The sequence below is a fragment of the Gymnodraco acuticeps genome, unplaced genomic scaffold (assembly GCF_902827175.1).
Source record: "Gymnodraco acuticeps unplaced genomic scaffold, fGymAcu1.1, whole genome shotgun sequence".
NCBI lineage: Eukaryota > Metazoa > Chordata > Actinopteri > Perciformes > Bathydraconidae > Gymnodraco > Gymnodraco acuticeps.
This window is the reverse complement of record NW_022991154.1, coordinates 4,238,666-4,264,997: the sequence shown is the minus strand read 5'-3', so window position 1 is coordinate 4,264,997 and position 26,332 is coordinate 4,238,666. Positions and strand designations below refer to the sequence as shown.

The window sequence follows — 26,332 nt, the reverse complement described above, 5'->3', positions numbered from 1 at the left end:
TGGAAAATAAGTATTTGGTCAATAACAAAAGTTCATCTCAATACTTTGTTATATACCCTTTGTTGGCAATGACAGAGGTCAAACGTTTTCTGTAAGTCTTCACAAGGTTTTCACACACTGTTGCTGGTATTTTGGCCCATTCCTCCATGCAGATCTCCTCTAGAGCAGTGATGTTTTGGGGCTGTCGCTGGGCAACACAGACTTTCAACTCCCTCCAAAGATTTTCGATGGGGTTGAGATCTGGAGACTGGCTAGGCCACTCCAGGACCTTGAAATGCTTCTTACGAAGCCACTCCTTCGTTGCCCGGGCGGTGTGTTTGGGATCATTGTCATGCTGAAAGACCCAGCCACGTTTCATCTCCAATGCCCTTGCTGATGGAAGGAGGTTGTCACTCAAAATCTCACGATACATGGCCCCATTCATTCTTTCCTTTACACGGATCAGTCGTCCTGGTCCCTTTGCAGAAAAACAGCCCCAAAGCATGATGTTTCCACCCCCATGTTTCACAGTAGGTATGGTGTTCTTTGGATGCAACTCAGCATTCTTTCTCCTCCAAACATGTCTAGTTGAGTTTTTACCAAAAAGTTCTATTTTGGTTTCATCTGACCATATGACATTCTCCCAATCCTCTTCTGGATCATCTAAATGCTCTCTAGCAAACTTCAGACGGGCCTGGACATGTACTGGCTTAAGCAGGGTGACACGTCTGGCACTGCAGGATTTGAGTCCCTGGCGGCGTAGTGTGTTACTGATGGTAGCCTTTGTTACTTTGGTCCCAGCTCTCTGCAGGTCATTGACTAGGTCCCCCCGTGTGGTTCTGGGATTTTTGCTCACCGTTCTTGTGATCATTTTGACCCCACGGGGTGAGATCTTGCGTGAAGCCCCAGATCGAGGGAGATTATCAGTGGTCTTGTATGTCTTCCATTTTCTAATAATTGCTCCCACAGTTTATTTCTTCACACCAAGCTGATTACCTATTGCAGATTCAGTCTTCCCAGCCTGGTGCAGGTTTACAATTTTGTTTCTGGTGTCCTTTGACAGCTCTTTGGTCTTGGCCATAGTGGAGTTTGGAGTGTGACTGTTTGAGGTTGTGGACAGGTGTCTTTTATACTGATAACGAGTTCAAACAAGTGCCATTAATACAGTTAACAAGTGGAGGACAGAGGAGGCTCTTAAAGAAGAAGTTACAGGTCTGTGAGAGCCAGAAATCTTGTTTGTTTGTAGGTGACCAAATACTTATTTTACCGAGGAATTTACCAATTAATTCATTAAAAATCCTACAATGTAATTTCCTGGATTCTTAACCCCCATTCTGTCTCTCATAGTTGAAGTGTACCTAGGATGAAAATTACAGGCCTCTCATTTTTTTAAGTGGGAGAACTTGAACAATTTGTGGCTGACTAAATACTTGTTTGCCCCACTATATATATATATATATATATATATATACTGTTTCAGGATTATTTTGGTTGTTGTTCTTTCTTTCTCATCATCACATCCATATTGCTATTCATTTTTTGTGTTGAGTTCTACACCAGAGGTGGACGAGGAGTCTGTATACACAGAGCATTAGCTCCATTGTGGACTTATTTCAGTAGTAAGAAGTATCTTGTTGCGAGACCAAACATGTTTTTATCATGTTTTGGGACCTTGAAGTCTTAAAGGGGCCTGTTTGCATAGTGAGGAATTGTACTTTTGATACTTTAACTACATTGCGTTGGTAAGAATGGTTTTAATTCACTACAAGTACTGCAAATAATTACAATTTTGAGGTCCTTCCACTTTCCTTGAGTAGTTTCGATTTATGCAACGATATACTCTTACTCCATTACATTTTAGAAACCAACTTTTACTTTACTTATTTGACAGATACACATTATTATCTAAAACAAAACATAAACCCCTAATAAAATGGTTAATAAATATCCAGCAGCAGTTTATGAAGCAAGTCAAATTAGCTCTAACATTACCAACTGTGAGGAACACATTAATCCATCAATAATAATAATGCAGTACTTTAATATACGATATATGATGGGCCATTTTCCATAATGACTACTTTAAGATAAAGATATGTTGCTTATACTTTTACTTAAGTAAGATTGACTTGTCACAGAGTATTTAAAAAATATGTTATAGGTATGTTTACTCAATTAAAAGACCTGAGTACCCTTTCCATCACTGGTGCTGAAGGATCTGATAACTTCTCTCACTGCTTGATATACTGATGTATTGGACAGCTGAGCCCCTCTGGACTTCATGGGGATGACACACCCAAAAAGTGGGCGATTTGTATTCTTCCCCGTCTGTCTTTCTCTCTATGCTTAACCACATCAGAGAGCCGCCAGTTTTGGGACATTTTATTAGGTTTTTAGAGAGGTACTGTGGGAAAGTCATAAAAGGGCACATACACAGTCATGCACTTGATTAAAAACAATCAAAGGAATAGGCATCTCAAACTAAGAGAAAGCACAGGTAATAAAATGACATCAATGACATATATTATACTCCCTTACAAACATTCATTGTTAAAAATAGAGATTTGATAACTATTTGATATGATAAAGTATGTTTTAGAAGGCATTGAACAGCACAAAACAAGATGATATTTTTGCGTAGGAGTTAAGTCTTCATGAATGTGTCTCCCACTCTTTAGGTCACACAGCCTCTGTGCAGCGCTACAGAAACTAGAGCAAAGGTCCAGAGCTCCCTCCAGACTCTGCACCCTCGACACAAGAGGCTGCAGGAGCCAGACTCTTACACAGTGAGCTTCACACACTGAGAACAATCTTTCTCAGACCTCCTCACAGATACAGAATGCTAAATAAGTCCTATCTTATCTTTGGCTTTCTCTCCCTCCAGGTGGCGCTGTCAGAGAAGCTCCATACCCTGGTCACAGAGATCCGAGAAGGAAGCTCCAACAACAGCAACTTTCTGTTAGCCAACTAAGAAGACAACTGCTTTGTTTTCATCTCCTGTTGTTATTCTAAACATTCTTTTTCCAAAGTAACTGAAATTAAAATTGATTAAATTGATGGATAATGAAACTGTTGGGAACCGTCAGTCACACATGCTGTTAACACATCAATGTGGATAACATTATAAGCTAATGGTCTTTGACCTATTATCCCCCGATATATTTATGGTTTGAGTCTGGGATAAACATTTAAATAAAGAAGTCTCACTGTTAAAAATGTTAAGAAAAATGAACGTGCTAATTATCTCAAATTGATCAAAAAACTAACCTAAATATATTCCTAAAAAAGGTTTATTCACATCAATAATAAGAGTTGAACATTCTTAACCTAAAAAATAAATCTTTAGAAGAAGATGAAGAAGATTCAACTTATTGTCATTACGTGGTACAGGTACTATGTAACGAAATGATTTCTCTGCATTTGACCCATCCTAGTGTTAGGAGCAGTGGGCTGCCATTATGTACGGCGCCCGGGGACTTTATTTACCTCTGGATAAAGGTAGTACATTTGCTGTCATCCATCAGTTATTGCTGTGAACATTGGGAGTAAAAAGTGCCCATATTTAAAATGTTGAATGAGTTGCAGGACAAAAAATATAGATATTTTATTTACTCGTGAAGTAACTCTTGAACCATGTATGTGAACCAAGAAAGAAACTACAGATTGACCCTTTAATATACAAAATGTTATAGTTAGCAGGCGCAGTATACAAGTCAAACAGTATTTGTATACTGTCTTAAATTTCTCAGACAAATCTTGTACTTTTCATTTTTATTACCTTGTCAAAATGTGTCTGGGGATCATCTATTTAACCTAACGTTCGATATAATCATCAAACAACTATATTGCAGCATCCAGGGGAAATAAAGTTACTTTTCTCAGGACTTGGTGGGAACCAAAATAAGTAAAAGAAGATTAAAAGCTGCACATATATTCATCGGGTTGACAAAAACACAACTGCAATGCGATGTTAAAGTTGCTGTTCTGTAAATAGCATAGGTAAATACGCAGTTTGCTAACACAAGTACCAGAACCACCTTATAATATGTCAGTGCTATGTTTTTCAGCTTTTGTATGCCCTCTAGTGACTACAAAAAGTATTAATGCAACTTTACCTTCTGACAATATTTTGTATTATTATTTTAATACCAAATCAAACAAAACTTATATGTGTATTTTTGTTTCATACATCATTTTTATTAAAGCCACTAAGTATAGAATTGTATCTTGGTCTGTAAATATCTGTGCAAACTATTTGGGATTAAAGAAAGATGTATGAAGATTGAATTTAATTTTTTTTTTACTCACTACTTGAAAAAAACACATTTTACCTGCATTTCTTCATACCATTTTTTTTAACCGGAATATCTCCGTAGAAACATTTCTACCATCACATGTTATTTCCACAGATAATGGTTTTGAACTTTATTCCTCACATATACCTTGGCTTGACCCTAAACGGTTATTTGTTAAACAAATTATTTCCTCTGTTTTCCCGAGATAACATGTTCAATTTATGACATCATTAATTTGAGATCACAAGATGTTTTTTTAATTAAAGGTAATATGGCTCGGTCTTGATTTTGGTAAAGCAAGATTTGTAATGTTGTGAAAATTACATAAATATATTGTGATCGCCAAAAAAAACAAGTCGTGAATGAGAAATTGCAAAATAGTGCTTCCATACAGTGAGTCAACATTGTTGCAGTTCCTTGGGGCTCATGGGGTGAAGAGACACAATCGTCTTCATCCTCTCTGAAAACTGTTTTCTACATTTCTCTCCAGAAGATATGAGAAGTATTTCCTTGAACTCTGATTGGTTGCTGCTGCTGACAAGTGCCAGCAGGCACACAGACACACACCCAGCAGACATGTGGAGCCGATTAGACAGGCTCTGCCGTCATCTGTCTCATCTCACTGAGGGTGATGACACTCACACAGCCCACACTCACAGCCTTCAGCAGATGTTTTCTGCTCATACACAATACTTAAGTAATTTATTTTAAATATATAAAGGGTGTTTTATACGTAAATGTAATAAACAATTGCAAATCAAACTTGTGAAAATAATGTATCCTTTAAATGTATTCTCGGATTGTTGAAAGGGTTGGAAAATATGGCTTTTTCTTTTTCATATCGAAATGTTTTAGGACAATGGTTTTGTGCAGATATCTGACTTTTCATTAGTGTTGTAAAATGAATCACTTTTATTTTATTTATTTTATTTTTTATTTTATAAAACGCATGACAAAAAAACAAGCCCAACACATTTTAACTCAAGTTTTTTGTGCTTAGGTTTCTTTAGTTTTTCTTTTTGTACATGGCCATTATCATTATGCACATTACAATTGGGCCTATGTTCTGGTAATCTACTTTACCTAGCCCAGTGTTTCTCAAGGTGGGGCCCAGGGCTGCCAACCATGGGCGTCGCCTGGGGTAGGCATCCGGGGCTTTAGCCCCGGATGTTTTTTCTTTAGCCCCGGACAACTTCTCCCTCAATAATATAATACATTAACCTACTTTACCTATAGGACAGACGGCAGGAATGTAATTTCCCATGTTCAGTGAATGCAACACAGAGGCAAGACGACGCCACCAGACCAATCAGAGAGTTGCATGGAAATAAACGTGTTTTATTGGCTGACAGGTACGTACCTCTCCTCTGTGACAATGTTTAAACTTTAAACTGTCAGCCCCGGACGCGGAGATTCTGAAGATGGACATTAGACATTTCTTTAATAAAAAAGACGGCAATTCTCAGGTGGTGGCTCACACAACAACCCCAGAGCCACCACCTGAGCCAGGTGAACAAGGTATGTACCTGTCAGTAAACTTACAAGTTATGCGAACATGTAAGCAAAGCATAAATTATAGCTACGTTGACGTTACTTTGAATCGCGCGGGTAAGCTAAACCGTTAGCAAGTAGCTATAGCTAGCCAGATATATTAAATAAACACTTTGTCATACAATCTAAATGTTGTGTTTTTTAGCGTTACTTGGTGATTTCAAAGAAAGCTCTCTGGGAAATGTTGACTTACTGTTCGACATGAAGCTAGAAGCTACCTTACAGTACACAGTTGATCCTGATTCCGGAGTCCTGTCAGTTAAAGTGTTTCATAGTTAGCTTAGCTTAGCATCAACCTAGCACTGAAATATATGGATGTTATGTGACAGTATTTCTGAGGAAAAGTCAGCTGAAATGGTGGCATAGTTGCCATTGCTTTACGTGTCGACAGCATGTTTGAACGTATTTGCAGCAGTAAATGTGGCTGTCTGGCCACTGACGTTGCCATAACAACACCTGCATTTAAATGTGCAACCTCTTTTTGAGACAGATTTTGCATGAAAATATAATTCTTCTGATTGATATTCCTATTGACAGCTAGTTTCTATGTGAACATTATGAGATGGACAGCCAGCTAACAAGCTTTATATACAAATATTTCAGATCAAAGCTAATCCAGTGGGGCTCCTGAAAGGGGGCAAGGGACACTATGCTCCCAAATATTAAGCCTTGACCCGCATCTTAAAATTGATATGATCAAAAAATGATCTGCATTGTCGAAGGCCTTTTTTCCTCATTATCATGTCAAATTGTACAGCTTTCCTTAGTGTTGAATGCAGAAAGAGGACTATATTAGAGTATTAAGTGAAAATGACTATATTAAAGTTTTAAGTAAATGTATTAAGTGAATTACTCAAACTGCATTTGTATAGGAATGATTCTGTCCTATTGGCAGATAACTACTCTAAACAGTGATATCTACAAGAGGTTTCCAATGTAAATGTAACTATTTTCAATTGGTTAGTATTACATTGTGTGACAGTGTGGTGACACTCATTTGAATGAAGACACATGTGTGTATCTTGAAATTCATTTATTTGACAGAGCTGGAAACTGATTGACTTACATACTTGTTTGTGTTTACCCACAGTCATCACAGATGAGCCAAACAGAGTAGAGGATGAAGAAAGGGGAACAGGAGAAAGGGACACACAAGAAGGAGATACAACAGACAAGAACGACAATGGAGACAACAATGAACAGGAACACCAGAACAGACAAGAGTCAATGAGTAACATGACTGATTTAGGGACTGCAGATACAGGGCCAAGGCAAGTGAGACACCACTGCTTTCCATCCAGCATGTTTGGCCAGCAAAAGAGATCATTTCAACCGCAAACAGCAAGTGATGAGGGATTATTATTTCCTCCTTCCATCCCTGTTTTCTGTTTAATCTGATTACTAACTACTTCTAATAATTTGACATAGTTTATGATTTAATTGGAAAATGAAGTGTGTTTAAATAATAAACCCGTTTCTGATTCTTTGATTTCTTTTTGACATATGGGTGTTGAGAGATGTATCCATATCTCTTAATGTTGCTCTCAAAGTGCACGAGATTGATGCTTTTGACTTCAGTATTTAAAAAAAGTCTTCCTGGGGGAGCATGGCCCGGCCCCCCCAGAGGAGGTGAGTTCCCCCCAAAATAGCACTTTATCTCTGCCTATGTAACTCCGGTGTAGTGTCCCCTCGGCAACAGATCACTCAGAGCTGGTGATTACTTTCCTGCATTTCAATGGACAGCATATAAAAAGGACACGTGAGCTGCATTGCTTAAGAGATCCTCTCATGCTATCTCTTTTACAAAATAACAACAAAACAAAACCTCAGTGATCGTATAGTGGTAGTATATTTTTCACAAGCAATGTGAAACATTAAACTTATACAAACTGGTGTACAAAACTCACATACCTGCGTTGATCTCCTGGAGTGTCTCTACTCTTTCTTCTCCACATCTCTTTCCACCATCAGAGATTGCAAACATTTCAGAAACAGCTAGAGGTAGGGGACAAACAACTTGTTCGCTGGGCATGTCAAAAAACCTCCCTGCTTTGATCAAGACTTTAGGGAGCCTTTAGCCCCTCTAGCAAAGCGACTGGAAAGCAAGCTGTGAAAATGCAGTACCATCTACATGTTCCAGACACTGCTCTCAACCACTCAGGGCCTGCTTGAATACCTGCAGAAAGAAACAATTGACTTGGTGCAGGCAGTAGATTACAAAACAGCAGTTGAGAACACACTGAAAAGTTACCGAAGTAACGAGAAAGCACATGAGGTCTATGACAAGACCAAGGCCCTGTGCAATGATCTTGATATTCCCGAAACTGTGACGCAGAGGAAGAAGCGTAGAAACATGGAAGACTTTGTAGTCAAGGCATCATGTGGAGCAATGTGAAACATTAAACATAAATAAACTGGTGTATAAAACTCGCATACCTGCATTTCAATGGACAGCATAAAAGGACTCTGAGCTGGGTTCTGGTGCTCAGATTAGATATTGATGATCACGTTGATAAATCATATAAAACAAATAGCCAATCTCACAAAAAACATGTTGCTGTGACTGTGAGCATTAAACAATTAAGATTAAACTAAACAAACACAACAGTACGTTATTGTCCTTATAAAATAAAAACATACATTTTGTCCACCGAGATAATACAGGCACCTTACCCTCAAGAGATCCTCACGTGCTATGAGAATCTCCCACAATGCATTGCAGTAACAAAGCTAATGCAGGCACACGTTTGTGACACCAGATGGCGCAATTGTGTATGTGCGTGTGGGGAGTCTTGCAGTAGAACATTTGACTGTAGCGCCGCCACTGTGGGCTAAGCCCCGAATGTTTCCAGGTCCAGGCGACGCCCCTGCTGCCAACACTCACACATTGAGCGTGCGTCACGCAATTATCCTATATCTCACGCACTCACGCCACACTTGCATTTCCTCACGCTAAGTTTTCGTCCAAAATAAATAAATATAAAAATAAAGTGAAGGAACAGCAAACCGAGCGGTCAACGAAATGAGACGGTCCTCTGGCTTAGTTCAGTAAAGTTGGAACGATATTGGGAGATTCTGATTTCACGGACCAATAACTCATGAACAAAACGTTATTCAGGCACAAATGACGTCTCCTAAGTACTCGCTAGAAATCTAATCAAAAAGCGTTGTAATGGACAAACTATCCTACAATTTAGGATTTTCGAGAGGGTTATTTGTGAATAAACGACCCTCTGTAACATTTGCATTCAACGGGAGCACTAGAGGCCGACAACTTTAAAACGTAATTATAGATCGTATTAAGCGCTTGAACAAACGACATATTTGGTCGTAATAAGGGCTTGAACAATCGACCCATTTGGTCGTATGAGTTGGAGGACTTGTTGAGTGGTAAGGTTGACAACGAACTACAATCACATTTTGATCAAAAAAGCAAATAAGCGCCGTCCTCCGAGCTGGAGGCTCCCACAGGATTGTAGTTGACATTGTCATAGTATTGTTAACTGACTACAAGGGGAGTTGTCATATACGTTACGGCATGTTTACGACAGTTACAGTAAGTGGGGGTGGCGCGAGAGTACCACCGGAGGGAGCAATAAAGCGTCCTGTTAAATAACCAAGTGTTCCGTTGTCTGTTAATATCCAAGATATTACATGGTGTCAGAAGTGGTCGAGGATGGCAAAGTTTCAACCACCAGAGAGTTTTTGTTTCGAGAAACCCGCCGAATGGTCAGACTGGAAGAAACGGTTTACACGGTACAGGACAGCTACTAAGTTGGACAAAGAAGGAGGTCCAGTTCAAGCAAGCACGCTGGTGTATGCGCTCGAGAAGGAAGCAGAGAACATTCTCAGCTCTTTTACCTAAGGGGAAGAGGAAAATGAGTCGCAGTATGATGTTGTACTGGCGAAATTCGACGCATATTTCATCCCGAGACGCAACGTTATACATGAACGGGCATGTTTCAACCAGAGAGTGCAGCGTGCGGGAGAGCGCGCAGAGACATTCATCCGCGCACTATATGAGCTGTCGGAACGGCTCGTGAGTAAAACATAAGAGACAGAATTGTGGTGGGAATTCTAGACAAGGATCTGTCTCAGAGGCTACAGCTGATCCCTAACCTCACTCTGGAGATGACGGTACAAGAGGCGCGTCAATCAGAGGAGGTAAAAGCTCAAGTTAACCAGCAGGGGGAGCGGTCTTACACCGTGCAGGAAGTAGCACAACGGCATAGCAGAGGTGCAACACAGAAGTGGCGGCACCCACAGAGAGAGAGGCGCCAGGAGAGAGAGAGTGAGAATGACCACAGGAAGTGCTGGCGGTGCGGCAAAATGCCACACAGCCAGCAGGATGACTGCCCAGCAAGGAGGTCTACTTGCAATAATTGTGGGAAAAGTGGACACTGGGAAAGGGTGTGCAAGAGCAAGCAGGTGAGAGAAGTGACTGAGGGTGAGGGATCAGAAGATGGACAGTATTATTATCTGGGCTCAGTTAATAGCATGCCTCACAATGATAATGAATGGACAGTCACATTAGAGATTGGCAGCTCACCTGTATAATTTAAAATAGATACTGGAGCCAATTGTAGTATCATAAGTGAAACTGTGTACAAAACACTGGAGCCAAAAAGGGTTCTACAGAGGCCAAAGAAGGTGCTGAGTGGTCCCGGGGGTGGATTAAACTGTTTAGGGCAGTTTATAACTCAGACCAGCTACAAGGGAAAAACATACACATGCAGGCTCTATGTCATTAGAGGGCCTACTCAGCAGGCCAGTAGCTGTAGCTATGGGGTTAGTAAAGCGAGTGGGCGAGGTCAACACCAATGAACAGGAGTTTGGCCTACTAAAAACACAGCCTGTGAAGATAGCTCTAAAGGACAATAACCAGCCATATGCCGTATGCACAGCACGCCGGGTCCCCATACCGCTCCTGGTGCAGTGAAAGAGGAGTTGGAGAGGATGGAAGCCAACGACATAATTGAAGCCGTGACTGACCCAACAGAGTGGTGCGCACCCATGGTGCCAGTCCAGAAAAAGTCTGGAAAAACACGCATCTGTGTGGACTTAAAGAAGCTTAATAAGGCTGTCAAAAGGGAGAGATTCATCTTGCCGACATCAGAGGGGATGATAGCTCAGCTCAGCGGCTCCACAGTCTTCTCATCACTTGACGCAGCGTCAGGGTTCTGGCAGATCCCACTGGACAAAGACAGCCAGAGGTTGACCACCTTCATCACGCCGTACGGAAGGTACTGTTTTAAACGTCTTCCCTTTGGGATAAGCAGCGCACCTGAGATATTTCAGAGGAAGATGGTAGAGACGCTGGAAGGGCTGGATGGCGTTGCCGTCTACATGGACGACATCATCATCCATGGCAGCAACACCAGCGAACATGATGAGCGGCTGCAGAAGGTTCTGGATCGGCTGGAGTCTGCAGGCCTGAAGATGAACAATGAGAAGTGTGTGCTGAGAAAGGAGGAGCTGCACTTCCTGGGTCAGGTGATCAACAAAGATGGTGTACGACCCGACCCGGCCAAAGTGTCTGCAGTCAGCAAACTTGAACCACCAGAAAACGTGCAGGAACTAAAGAGAGCACTCTGCATGATCAACTACCTGGGGAAATATATTCCAGACCTCGCCACAGTGGGCCAGCCACTATATGCACTGTTAAAAGCAGACTCAGTGTGGATGTGGGGTCCGGCGCAACAAGCAGCCTTTGAGCGAGTTAAAGAGCTCCTCACAACGTCACCTACCCTGGTGTACTATGATGTTAACAGGAGCACAGTGGTCTCAGCAGACGCAAGGAGTTATGGGATAGGCGGTGTCCTGCTGCAGCTCCATGGCGAGGACTGGAGACCGGTAGCATACTGCTCAAGGCGACTGAGCGACGCTGAAACCAGGTACGCTCAGATAGAGAAGGAGTGCCTGGCGAGCGTGTGGGCGTGTGAGAGGTTTCAGATGTATCTCTACGGCCTACCAGCATTCAAACTGATTACGGATCACAAACCCCTCATCCCACTGATGAACTCCAGGGATCTCGACAATGTGGCACTCCGCTGCCAGCGACTCCTCATGCGGTTGATGAGGTTCAACCCGGAGGCTGAGTATGCGCCGGGGAAAACCCTGGTGGTGGCAGACACACTGTCCAGGAGCCCACAGGAAGACAATGAGCTCAGTAGAGACACAGACGTGGAGTGTTACGTAGCAGCTGTGATGAGCAGCATTCCAGCATCGCCGAAAAAGATAGACAGCATCCGCGCTGAGACGGCAGCGGACGAGCAGCTCCAAGAAGTGATCAGGTACATACAAGAGGGGTGGCCTGAACACCTAGCACACATAAACACCTGTGTTAGGGAGTACTTTCCTGTTAGGAACGAACTGTCTATGCATGATGGGGTAGTGACCAGAGGGAGTAGAATAGTGATACCAGGGAGATTGAGGTCAGAGATACTAGAACGCATACATGAGGGCCATCAAGGTCTTAACAAGTGTAGAGACAGGGCCAACACTTCGGTGTGGTGGCCTGGCATAGCCACACAGATCACACACAAAGTCGAGAACTGCATGTACTGTCGTGAGCAGAGGAGACCACAGAACAGAGAGCCTCTCCTGTCAACACCTCTCCCAGACAGGCCGTGGAAGAGAATTGGCATAGATTTATGTGAACATGAGAGAGAGAGTTACCTAGTCATAGCTGACTACTACTCTAGATACCTGGAGATACTCCACATGCCTACCACGACTAGTGCACATGTGATCTTGAAGCTGAGAGCCACGTTTGCCCGGCACGGAATACCGGAGGAGGTTGTCAGTGACAACGTACCGCAGTTCAGCAGCGATGTCTTCAGAGGCTTTGCCTGTGACATGGACTTTAAGCACACAACCTCTAGTCCCCACAACCCACAAGGAAACGGTTATGCTGAACGTGCAGTCCAAACGGCAAAGGGGATTCTGAGACAAAAGGACCCTCTACTTGCTTTAATGGTTTACCGTTCTTCTCCACACAGCAGTACGGGTGTCAGTCCGGCAGAGCTCCTAATGGGCAGGAAAATCAGGACGACGCTGCCCACTCTGGCCAAGAACCTGCAACCAAAGTGGCCGAGCAGACATCACATCAGAGCTCGAGATGCTGCGGAGAAGAGCAAACAGGCCTTCTACTATAACAAGCGCCATGGCGTGAGAGCTCATACCACTGCAGCGAGGAGACCATGTTCTCACCAGACTGGACAATCAAAAGACCTGGTCCACACCTGCAGTAGTGGCAGGTGAGAGTGTTACACAGAGGTCTTATCTCATCGAGACGGAGCAGGGTGCTCTGTACAGACGTAACCGTCGACATCTCCAAGCGGTGCCCGTAGCGGGGCCTCCAGCGAACGACGACACAAATCCCAGGAATAAGGCAAGGCAAGGCAAGGCAAGGCAAGTTTATTTATATAGCACTTTTCAACACAAGGCAATTCAAAGTGCTTTACAAAAAATGAAAGAGATTAAGAAAATGGCATTTAAAATCAGTCATTAAAAAGAAAAGCTAATAAAATAAACATTAAAAGAAAAAATACATGGATAAAAGTTACAGTGCAATTAAACATTAAAAGAAAAAAGTACATGGATAAAAGTTACAGTGCAGTCTAAGATATGAATAGTTCAATTAAAAGCAGCGACAAAAAGAAAAGTCTTCAGCCTGGATTTAAAAGTAGTAAGAGTTGCAGCGGACCTGCAGGTTTCTGGGAGTTTGTTCCAGGTATTTGGAGCATAATAACTGAACGCTGCTTTACCATGTTTAGTTCTGACTCTGGGGACAGAAAGCTGACCAGTCCCTGAAGACCTGAGAGATCTGGATGGTTCATAATTTAGCAGGAGGTCAGAAATATATTTTGGGCCTAAACCATTCAGTGCTTTATAAACCAGCAGCAGTATTTTGAAATCTATTCTGTGACACACAGGAAGCCAGTGTAAAGACTTCAGAATAGGAGTGATGTGATCCACTTTCTTAGTGTTAGTGAGGACTCGAGCAGCAGCGTTCTGAATTAGCTGCAGCTTCCTAATAGATTTTTTAGTGAGACCTGTGAAGACACCATTGCAGTAGTCGAGTCTACTGAAGATAAAAGCATGGACAAGTTTTTCCAAATCCTGCTGTGACATTAGTCTTTTAATCCTAGATATATTCTTTAGGTGATAGTAGGCTGATTTAGTAACTGTTTTAATGTGACTGTTGAAACTCAGGTCAGAGTCCATGACTACACCTAGATTTCTGGCTTTATCTGTTGTTTTGAACATTGCACACTGAAGCTCAGCGCTAACTTTTATACGTTCTGCCTTGGCTCCAAAAACCATTACCTCAGTTTTATCTTTGTTTAATTGGAGAAAGTTCTGACACATCCAGTCATTGATTTGTTCAATGCACTTACTCAGTGTTTGAATTGGAGCATAGTCTCCTGGTGAAATTGTTACGTAAATTTGTGTGTCATCTGCATAGCTATGGTAACTTATTTTGTTGTTCTTCATTATCTGAGCCAGTGGTAGCATGTAGATGTTAAAGAGAAGAGGCCCCAAGATGGAGCCTTGAGGAACCCCACATGTCATATTTGTCAACTCAGATGTGTATTTACCTATAGAAACAAAGTTGTTTCTGTCCTTTAAGTAGGATTCAAACCAATTCAGAACTGTTTCCGAAAGTCCCACCCAGTTCTCCAGTCGGTCTAGTAATATGCTGTGGTCAACAGTGTCAAACGCAGCACTGAGATCTAATAATACTAACACTGAAGTTCTGCCACTGTCTGTGTTTAAGTGGATGTCATTAAAGACCTTTACAAGAGCAGTCTCAGTGCTGTGGTTTGGACGAAAGCCTGACTGGAACACATCAAAACAGTTATTTAAATGCAAGAAATTACTCAACTGTTGAAAAACAACTTTTTCAATGATTTTACCTAGAAATGGGAGGTTTGATATGGGCCTGTAATTGTTCATTACTGAAGCATCTAGATTATTCTTTTTTAAGAGCGGTTTAATGACTGCAGTTTTCAGGGCCTGTGGAAAAATACCTGAGTGAAGAGATTTGTTTACTATATGAAGTAGATCTGAGGCCATGCAAGGCAAAACATCTTTGAAAAATCCTGTTGGAATAATATCAAGGCAGCAAGAGGAGGATTTCAGAAGTTGAATAATGTCCTCTAGGTTTTTATCATTAATCTGATGGAATTGTGTCATGATGTCTGAATTGATGTTAAGTGGAGATAGGGACAACACATTTGCTGTTCCTGATGCAGAGGCACTGACTGCTTGTCTGATTTTCTGAATTTTGTCAGTGAAAATAACACACCAGACATTCAGATGAGCCCAGAACATGGCTCGCCTGGTCCAACAAGGAACACTGATGGACTGATCCAAACCAGGTCTGGTAGACCTGTTAGACTTGTCCAGAGACTTGACCTGTGAGGGGACAGTTCAATAATAAAATAAAAAGGGTGTTGATATTGGAAAAAAAAGGGGAGATGTCATAGTTATTGATGTGTTGATATTGTTAAAGAAAAGATATCTAAGTTATTGATATGTGTTGATATTGTTAAAAGGGAAAAAGGGAGATGTCATAGTATTGTTAACTGACTACAAGGGGAGTTGTCATATACGTTACGGCATGTTTACGACAGTTACAGTAAGTGGGGGTGGCGCGAGAGTACCACCGGAGGGAGCAATAAAGCGTCCTGTTAAATAACCAAGTGTTCCGTTGTCTGTTAATATACAAGATATTACAGACATCTTCGTAGATTCATCTTCTAATTACAGACACATGCATTTCCTAACATTTTGACTACCTATGCTGTAAAATGTATTATCTCTTCAATTTACACACGGCATCTATTGCACGTCTGTCCGTCCTGGGAGAGGGATCCCTCCCTCCTGTTGCTCTCCCTGAGGTTTCTCCCATTTTTTCCCTTTAAACTGTGGGTTTTCTCCGGAAGTTTTTCCTTGTACGATGTGAGGGTCTAAGGATAGAGGGTGTCGTTTTTTTTCTCATACTGATATTCGGAACAATCTGTGCTATTGTATTAGCTGTAAAGTGTCTCTACTGTAGGCTATTTTTATTATATGTACAGCACTTTGGCTCGACCAAAAATTGTTTATAAATGTGCTATATAAATAAAACTTGATTTGATTTGGACACATTACATTGGTCTCTATCCGCAGCCGGAGAAAAAACGAGTGCTCAGGAACCGTCTGCAAAGTGCAACTCCAAAAAAAGAGAATACAATAATATTCAATCACTATTATACAGCTTATTACTACCAAACTCACCACACACATTAATAGTCTCCTGGTGGTCATACTACATCAAGGAGTTTGGAAGAATATGCTTTTGAATAATTTTGGGGAATATTTATAATGTAAATCTTCAATAACTATGGCATCATCTTAAATAACTTTACTATTATACAGTATATTTCAACCAAACTCACTATTTGCATTGTTGTTGTTAGCATCTGGTTAGCTAGCTGCGCTAACGGATATTAGAAACTGTTTCTCAAACAATGAGAGGGAGAGCTCTCTCCTGTCAGACTGAGAGAGATAACTACAGCTCAGTGAGGTAAGGGACTCTGTTTAGATAGTTAACTTTAGTCTAGTTATCTCAGTGGGTCTCAAACGTTTTGGTCACCATTTATGAGAATACATGAAAAACAGTTATGAAATATGACAGTAAAACAAGAATACAGTTTAAAAGGGGAGTGATTTGTAAAATATCCATAAAGAAAAAGAAAATCTGTAGCCTACAGTTCTGTTTCATATGGGTGTTGAGAGATGTATCCTTTGGAGGTGCACCTCCAAATCTGAGGCCATGGTTCTCAGCAGGAAACCGATGGACTGTCCACTTCAAGTAGGGAATGAGTCCTTACCCCAAGTGAAGGAGTTCAAGTATCTCGGGGTCTTGTTCTCGAGTGAGGGAACAATGGAGCGTGAGATGGGCCGGAGAATCGGAGCAGCGGGAGCGGTACTGCAGTCGCTTTACCGCACCGTTGTGACGAAAAGGGAGCTGAGCCAGAAGGCAAAGCTCTCGGTCTTCCGGGCCATTTTCGTTCCTACCCTCACCTATGGTCATGAAGGATGGGTCATGACCGAAAGAACGAGATCGCGGATACAAGCGGCCGAGATGGGTTTTCTCCGCAGGGTGGCTGGTGTCTCCCTTAGGGATAAGGTGAGAAGTTCGGTCATCAGGGAGGGACTCGGAGTTGAGCCGCTCCTCCTTCGCGTTGAAAGGAGCCAGTTGAGGTGGTTCGGGCACCTAGTTAGGATGCCACCTGGGCGCCTCCCTAGGGAGGTGTTGCAGGCACGTCCAGCTGGGAAGAGACCAAGGGGTAGACCTAGGACCAGGTGGAGGGATTATATCTCTTTGCTGGCCTGGGAGCGCCTTGGGATCCCCCAGTCAGAGCTGGTTGATGTCGCCAGGGAAAAGAAAGTTTGGGGCTCTCTGCTGGAACTGCTACCCCCGCGACCCGACCACGGATAAGCGGGAGAAGATGGATGGATGGATGGAGATGTATCCTTAAATTAATTTTGCTCTCAAAATGCACCAGGTTGATGCATTTAACTTCAATATTTAAAAAAATGCCCCCGGACCCCCCGGAGGTGAGGACTCCCCCCACTTATATAATAACACTTTACCTCTGCTTACACCTATATGCCATTTTATATGCTGTGAGCTGATTATCGCAACCTGATCTCACCAGAATGCGTGACTCCACCACGACTCCTTAACACCGTATTGCGTGGTGGAGTCACGCATTCTGCTACATTTGCGTGTCGGCACCATGCAAAAAAACCCAATGTAAAGTGAATGAGGCTCTTTTGTCGTGGTGCACACACGCATTTCTACAACGTCCCACAGTGAGCTTTTATTCTATAAAACGTTTTTAAAATCTACTTTATAGCTTGTAGTAACTCACGGGAGGCTTCTTTTATTTTATTTGTATTCATAATCATCTTTATTTTTCGTCAGAATGTAAAAATTACATTAGTTACGATTACGAATTTTTGTTCTAAAAAAACAGTGCATTGTGTGTAATACAACTGTGATTTTTATTAAATTAGTTAGTTTTTAAGGAAGGCCAGAGCTTCAGCTGTGTCAAATAGATTGTTCCCTTTAGTTAACGTTATTTAAAAGATAATGATCATGTCCCCTTTATTGTATTACGAGCGTCCATTCCCATTGGATAACGGAGAATTTTACACCCAGAAGTGAGTATTCTCCTTACTGTCGATTGATTTTACAGTGATATCTGCACTACTCATCAACTCAAAAACACCAGATTATCCTTGTTAATTACACAACATTGATTGGTTTAAATTGTGTACAATGCTTTTGTATTTTTCCCCTTCGATTCGGAGAAACGAATATTTGTTCGGAGTTTTTGGATGGCAGAAGACACTACACTACCCAGAATCCTCAGCTATCGTTTGGGACTACACCATGTGCTTAGCTTGACAAACCCCGTGATCAGTCCTCAAGCTCTGTGATTGGTTGACCTCCAACTGCATTCCATATAAAAAACGTTTCGTAAAAGATAAATCATACTTTATTCAGCAGTGCTTGCTTTACTCTTTGAAAGTCATCACATGAATGCATTGTAATAAATGGTTTGGCTGTATTAAATATTACACATCTGTCGTAGTTCTTTATTTATCTACAGAGATCGGGCCTCAAAATAGACCGGAAACTATTATTTTACCGTTCTGTTTTAATTTCACAATAAAGTTAGTAGTAATAATTTGTTTTGATATTATTGTTTTGTATTAACTACTAGACCGCTGGGTCATGTTAAGACCATCTTTTCTGTGTTGCTGTGGGTTTTTTCCATCGCTTTTATGTTACAAATATCAAAACAATAACAAAATATATCCGTTGTCAACTAAACCAAAAACAGCAGTATATTTTATTTTGTTAACACTGTAAACTTGACAGCTTTTTAACCCAAACAACCTACTGGTTAAAGCACGTTATTACACGTTTAGAGTAATTGCAATGCAGGTAGATTATGTTGCTTTTTAATGACTGTTTAAAATGCCTTTTTCTTAATGTCTTTCATTTTTGTAAAGTACTTTTGAATGTGTTTGATGAAAACATTTAAATATTAAGAATACATACAAAATAGTGGGAAAGTAGAAGGTCAATGATATAAATATAGAATAGAAAATATCAAGACGATACTGTAAATAATATCTACAACAAAACAGTTTAGTGCCTGATAGGAGGATGTGCTAACTAATAAGGCTTTATTTAAACATTAAAGAATACTTTAGGCTAAGGTCTTCTTTTAAATAAGAAAAAAGCTTTGGGGGTATCTATCTACAGATACATATTAAGCCTGACAAAGTACTTAACGTCTAATATATTGTATGGTTTGTTTTGGAACTTGACAATCAACTTTCCTGCAATGTTAACTATGTTGAAGCACTTATTTTAACCGATATTATACATCTTTATTATACTCTTATAAGATGTTTGATATAATAATACATGTGCAGAATATGACAGTTTAATGGTGGAGGTACACACATATTGATAGATGTCTTGTAATGCACTGTTGAGGAACCTGTGACCCAAGTTTTGCATTCATTGCATAACTACACCGTAGTTGTGTATATGATATGTCCATAAACCTTAGAAAATCTTGAAATCTTGAAAGGGATGTGCAAAATATCAATTATATACAGTCTTTAATGAACGATTAGAGAATAACGAGTAATGAATATGCTTTATACGGATCTGCAGATAAATGTTTAGTCTTCTCAAGCATCAACTATCAAATATCTCTCCTGATTGTTGGCACTTGACAATCACCTTCACTGAATTTTACTCAGGTGTAACTAAAGTCTGATTTAAGGGTTGTTTATATTTCACATCATTAATCCAAATCTGTAAAGTAACTAAAATAAATGTAGTGGAGTAAAAACACCACGTTAACCTTAAAGAAAGCCCTCAGGATTATAAAAGACCCCCATCACCCCAGCCACAAACTGTTCTGTCTGCTGCCGTCTGGCAGGCGGTACCGCAGCATCCGGACTAAAACCACCAGACTCAGGGACAGCTTCATCCCACAGGCCATAAGACTATGAAACACCTGAACTTAGAAACAACATCCATAACATTCATCTGGCTGCTACTTAGAAATTATTGATCTAATATATCATATTCACAATGTAGTGACTGCTTTTTTGTCTTTTGTTTTCTTAGTTATGTTCTCTTTTATATGTGTGTGTTATGTGTAACGTTGCTAACTTCTTGGCCAGGTCAGCATTGAAAATGAGATTGTATCTCAATGCTTTTATCTGGTTAAATAAAGGTTAAATAAAAAATAAAAAAGATTCCAATCTGAATATAGACTCTTATTGCACTATTTCACAATTTTTTCTGTGTATCTGTTTTATTGTGTTGCACTGTTGGAGAAGCCTGCGACCTAAGGGGGGGGGGGGGGGATAGGACACGTTCGATTCTTGTTTTGAATAGTGTGCCGTCGATGGGTTTCATTCCATTTCAAGGTGCTTTTTGACGCTCCGTGTAAACTTCGCGCACTGCCACTCCAACATCCAATCACAGAGCTTGAGGACTGATCACGGGGTTTGTCAAGCTAAGCACATGGTGTAGTCCCAAACGATAGCTGAGGATTCTGGGTAGTGTAGTGTCTTCTGCCATCCAAAAACTCCGAAAAAATATTCGTTTCTCCGAATCGAAGGGGGAAAATACAAAAGCATTGTACACAATTTAAACCAATCAATGTTGTGTAATTAACAAGGATAATTTGGTGTTTTTGAGTTGATGAGTAGTGCAGATATCACTGTAAAATCAATCGACAGTAAGGAGAATACTTACTTCCGGGTGTAAAATTCTCCGTTATCCAATGGGAATGGACGCTCGTAATACAATAAAGGGGACATGATCATTATCTTTTAAATAACGTTAACTAAAGGGAACAATCTATTTGACACAGCTGAAGCTCTGGCCTTCCTTAAAAACTAACTAATTTAATAAAAATCACAGTTGTATTACACACAATGCACTGTTTTTTGAGAACAAAAATTCGTAACTAATGTAATTTTTACATTCTGACGAAAAATAAAAATGATTATGAATACAAATAAAATAAAAGAAGCCTCCCGTGAGTTACTACAAACTATAAAGTAGATTTTAAAAACGTTTTATAGAATAAAAGCTCACTGTGGGACGTTGTAGAAATGCGTGTGTGTACCACGACAAAAGAGCCTCATTCACTTTACATTGGGGTTTTTTGCGTGGTGCCGACACGCAAATGTAGCAGAATGCGTGACTCCACCACGCAATACGGTGTTAAGGAGTCGTGGTGGAGTCACGCATTCTGGTGAGATCAGGTTGGATTATCGAGCCTTCATTGTAAGAGTCGCGGGTCTGTGTATGTGCATATTCCACTGTAGCGCCCGGTACATTAATGGGAACCCTATTTTGTACATGTTCAATACATTTGTAACACTGTACCATGAACGTTTATTTTTTCAGTTCACCAAAACAAATCTCACTCCAAGCTGAACTCAAATGTTGGCAGCCCTGGGTTATGAAAATAATATGATACAGTACAAGTACGTCTGGGTCTCTGTGTTTCATTCAAGCTCGGCTCTGTGTTTGTGTGGAACGAGCCATTTTGTGTGCGTACGCGGGCGAGAGAGAGAGCGCACCAGTACCAGAGATCGTTGTTTTGTTAGCTTCTGGTGCTAGCAAGCTACGCTAACGGATATAAGGAGCTTTTTCAACAACAAGGTGGAGGAGAGTCCTCTCCTGTCAGACTGAGAGGCTCAGTGAACTAAAGGACTCAATGGGTCTCAAACGTTTCTGTCACGATTAATGTAAAGAATTATTTCTGAGGCACACGTTTATATGATCATTATAGTTATAAAAAAACAAGAGAATAAATGAAAAACAGGTATGAAATACTATATGACAGTAAAACAAGAATACAGTTTAAAAGGGGAGTGATTTGTAAAATATCCATAGTAAATCTGTTTACAGTTCGGTTTCATATGGGTGTTGAGAGATGTATCCATAGATCTCCTCATTTTGCTCTCAAAGTGCACCAGATTGATGCTTTAGATTGTTAGGTCCACTCCCCACTTGTTAAAATAGCACTTTACCCCTGCTTACACCTATACTGTTGCGGGTACACTATGTATTTGCGTGGGGATTGTTGCAGTAGAAAATTCCACTGTAGCAAGTAATTACTTGCATTTAAATAACTGTTTTGATGTGTTCCAGTCAGACTTTTGTCCAAACCACAGTACTGAGACTGCTCTTGTAAAGGTCTTCAATGACATCCACTTAAACACAGTTAGTATTATTAGATCTCAGTGCTGCGTTTGACACTGTTGACCACAACATATTACTAGACCGACTGGAAAACTGGGTGGGACTTTCGGAAACAGTTCTAAATTGGTTTGAATCCTACTTAAAGGACAGAAACAACTTTGTTTCTATAGGTAAATACACATCTGAGTTGACAAATATGACATGTGGGGAACCTCAAGGCTCCATCTTGGGGCTTCTTCTCTTTAACATCTACATGCTACCACTGGCTCAGATAATAGAGAACAACAAAATAAGTTACCATAGCTATGCGGATGACACACAAATATACGTAACAATTTCACCAGGAGACTATGCTCCAATTCAAACACTGAGTAAGTGCATTGAACAAATCAAAGACTGGATGTGTCAGAACTTTCTCCAATTAAACAAAGATAAAACTGAGGTAATGGTTTTTGGAGCCAAGGCAGAACGTATAAAAGTTAGCGCTGAGCTTCAGTCTGCAATGTTCTAAACAACTGATAAAGCCAGAAATCTAGATGTAGTCATGGACTCTGACCTGAGTTTCAACAGTCACATTAAAACAGTTACTAAATCAGCCTACTATCACCTAAATAACATATCTAGGATTAAAAGACTAATGTCACAGCAGGATTTGGAAAAACGGCATGCTTTTATCTTTAGTAGACTCGACTACTGCAATGCTGTCTTCACAGGTCTCACTAAAAAATCTATTAGAAACTGCAGCTAATTCAGAACGCTGCTGCTCGAGTCCTCACTAACACTAAGTGGATCACATCACTCCAGTTCTGAAGTCTTTACACTGGCTTCCTGTGTGTCAAAGAATAGATTTCAAAATACTGCTGCTGGTTTATAAAGCTTTGAATGCTTTAGGCCCAAAATACATTTCTGACCTACTGCTAAATTATGAACCATCCAGAACACTCAGGTCTTCTGGGACTGGTCAGCTTTCTGTCCCCAGAGTCAGAACTAAACATGGAGAAGCATGCGTTTAGTTATTATGCTCCAAATATCTGGAACAAACTCCCAGAAACCTGCCAGTCCGCTGCAACTCTGACTACTTTTAAATCCAGGCTAAAGACTTTTCTTTTTGTCGCTACTTTTAATTGAACTTCATATCTTAAACTGCACTGTAACTTTTATCCATGTATTTTTTCTTTTAATGTTTATTTTATTATCTTTTCTTTTTAATGACTGATTTTAAATGCCATTTTCTTAATGTCTTTCATTTTTTGTAAAGCTCTTTGAATTGCCTTTTGATGAAAGGTGCTATATAAATATACTTGCCTTGCCTTTTAGCGACCAGTACATTAATGGGAAACCCTACATCTTTGAGCACCCTCTATGAAACGTCAAGCTACCCCACAGCACCCCCAAAATAAATCTCTGGCGCCGCCACTGAGCCTGCAACCCCGTTTTGAAGAAATGTGCAGTGCAAAACAGGCTCATTGCAGCCACTAATGCTGTGATAAGACACACTTTTTGGCCAAATATCAGCATTTTCTTTCTTTTCATTTTTTTGCACAGATTGCAAAGTGGCAAAGTATTTTAACTTATTGTTCTAGCAAACGGATTGCACAAATATGTATTATGTATTTATTTGTTTGACCACACAGACTTATGGAGCATTGTTTTATTATCACTGTTCTAGCAGTGTTAGAAAAAGTGTTTTTTTATTTTATTTTTTTAAAGGAATGCTCACGTTCATATTGATGTATTTTAATAAATGTTAACCTGGCCCATTACGTGACTATTTGTGTTGGGGAGGCCCGACTTTTTTTTTTCTCCAAAGGGGGGGCCTGACAGAAAAAGTTTGAGAACCACTGACCTAGCACAACAAAGGAAAAAAGGAAACCCAACTTCCCGTAGTATTGCTTGCATAGTGAACGTGTTATTGCTGCAGCTAATGAGTGTGTGACATGCCGGTGACCTTTGTCATTGAACCCCACTTGACCTCCTGACCCGCCTCCTCCCCCGCTGGGTCTACTTTCATCCGCTGCCGCTGCAGCTCTCCTGGAGACCCGCGGAGGTCGCTCTTGCTCCCATTCTCTCCCTCGCTGGCTCTGCTACGACTCCCTCTCCGCTCCCCTCCCTCGTCCTCCTTCAGATCAGATATACCCCAGCACAGAAGAGGAACAACTCTGATCAAGCTTTTCCGGTCTGCTAGCCCTAATTTCCTCTCAAGACCTCTCCGGCGGTGGAGCGGAGCAGACGCGGAGGCACTGAGAGGGAGAAAGTGGGGAATATTACCGCGTATTCTACCGCCACAAGCCCGCGCCTCTACGGTTCCTCCCGAGTAGTATAACGTACCCTGTCCTCGGTGAATTGTGCCCGGGAAGGAGGAGTGTGTGAGGGGGGAACAGAGCAGAATGGTTCGGCGGACAGGAGCGCAGTCGCTCCGTCTCCGTGAAGCCGCCACAGAGCGCCCTCCGATGCCCGTCCACCTGGAGTATTTTTAGGTGAGACTCCTCTTGCTAGCCCCAGCAGTGGGTTTGAATCCGGTTTGTGGTGGGTGTTCTGTCGTGGACTGAAGGCTCAGCACCTAAGGGGTTGAAACCTGAGTCCAGCGGTGATGAGAGCTCACTCCGAGAGGGTTTCAGTGGTGTGCTGCCAGAAGCATCTGGAAAGGATAACACTGGGATACACTCCCCCTCCAAAGGACCAGAGGATCATTCACATCCCAGACATTTTCGAGTACAGCTCTAAGTGTCTTTCAGCTTGTGTTTCATTACTACATTTAAAACCTCTGCCACAGGTTTAAATTAATTAAATAATCCGGAGGGTCCCTCGGAGCTATGCAGTGAAGATGTGTGCAGCCAGGTTCAATGGCTGTGCCGAGGAGGCCTCCGGTCCGGTCACAGCCTCCAGGATGCTGGACTGGACAGAGGCCGGGCCCCGCATCCTCCACAGCCTGGAGATGGGGACAGTGATGACTGTCTTCTACCAGAAGAAGTCCCAGAAGCCAGAGAGGAGAACCTTCCAGATAAAGCAGGACATGCGACAGATAGTGTGGAGCAGAAACCCCGACAAAATAGAAGGAGAGGGTGAGTATTGATATGAAAAGTCTTCCCATCGGGTTCATTGTCAGACCATGAATAGAGAAGTATGTGTCTCAGTCACACTGCATATATACCTCTTTGCCGGGCAGATACAGAATCAGAAGAGGCTGAAGTATCTGAGAAAATGCTGACAAACAGAAACAGACACTTGGATCAGTCTCTTCTTCTTTGTCCAGCTTTCAAAGCAGTGCTTTCCAAACTTTTGTTGTTGATTTAATCCAATTTGTTTTTCCACAAAAAAAATCAGTGCTCTTTGTTTTTTGGAAATAGTTGTTCAGCATGAAAAAAGCATTGAGAAGTTACTTGTCCAAAGATATCACTTTGTCCAAAGATATCACTTTGGATAAAAGCGACGACAAATGTAACTAAAACCAAGACATAGGCTAATCGACTATGAAGTTGTAGCCTTATTTTTAGGTGTCACTAAAGGTACATTACCAAAGACATAATTACTCACTTCACTATAGAACTTTACAGAACATTTACTTATGTGCTGAGATTTCTAGTTATTGATCCCTGAAAAAGAGGTGAATGGAATGATATTTGTCGTGGACAATTACATTTTGAGAAAGTAAGTAAAGTTATTTTCTGGTGTTTGAAGATTATCCATAGACCTCAAAATTAACAGCTTTTATCAGGACTATCTTTCGTTAGAATAATTGTTGTGCTAAAAACTGTACAAATTAAGGTTTGTGGAACATTTAGAGCAGTGGTTCTCAAATGGGGGTACATGGAGTCGCGGACCCCTAGGGGTACGTTGGAGTACTGCAGGGGGTACGTGAGATTTATTTTATGTTAATGAAAAAAACAAACATAAGTAATGCATTTAAACAAACTACTAATAGTTGATTAACTACTTCATTCAAAAGTTTACAGTAATTCTGGATAATAAAATGGGAAAATAAACGGGGTGCTCTCTTTTCCTCTCTCTCTCCTGACAGCCCGTCAGTCTCGTGCAGCTCGCTGAACCTGTAATAAGCCGACAGTAAAGAATAACTAGAGAATGCAATTCCTGAAGAAATTGCTAGTGGGAATGCTTTATGCTGAAAAGCTGACGCTAAACTGCTATGCTGAAATGTAATGTGTAAGAAGAAAGTGAATCATTTAGATTAAAA

General features: G+C 41.1%; 3 protein-coding genes across 5 annotated transcripts in view; all 3 read left to right on the top strand.

Moving 5' to 3' along the window:
• naprt (nicotinate phosphoribosyltransferase) overlaps positions 1–4,263 on the top strand; it is a 33,995-nt gene extending 29,732 nt beyond the window's left edge. For all 3 annotated transcript variants that reach the window (XM_034237526.1, XM_034237524.1, XM_034237523.1), the window contains 2 exons: positions 2,658–2,765; positions 2,864–4,263. In XM_034237526.1, coding sequence (XP_034093417.1) covers positions 2,658–2,765; positions 2,864–2,950 — 195 coding nt within the window. In that variant the 3' untranslated portion in view covers positions 2,951–4,263. The remainder of the gene's footprint in view (positions 1–2,657; positions 2,766–2,863) is intronic.
• Positions 4,264–10,721: 6,458 nt separating this feature from the next.
• On the top strand, positions 10,722–13,088 carry LOC117560606 (uncharacterized protein K02A2.6-like). Its single transcript, XM_034237538.1, has one exon. It carries the CDS (start codon positions 10,722–10,724, stop codon positions 13,086–13,088), a length of 2,367 nt encoding a protein of 788 aa, XP_034093429.1.
• Positions 13,089–24,282: 11,194 nt separating this feature from the next.
• Positions 24,283–26,332, top strand: part of LOC117560594 (1-phosphatidylinositol 4,5-bisphosphate phosphodiesterase gamma-1-like) — a 40,047-nt gene continuing 37,997 nt past the window's right edge. The window contains 1 exon segment of the mRNA XM_034237522.1: positions 24,283–25,202. Coding sequence (XP_034093413.1) covers positions 24,965–25,202 — 238 coding nt within the window. The 5' untranslated portion in view covers positions 24,283–24,964.

Excerpts from the sequence above, each read along its gene's own strand:
- LOC117560606 (XM_034237538.1), top strand. The coding sequence starts at position 10,722 with ATGCACAGCACGCCGGGTCCCCATACCGCTCCTGGTGCAGTGAAAGAG.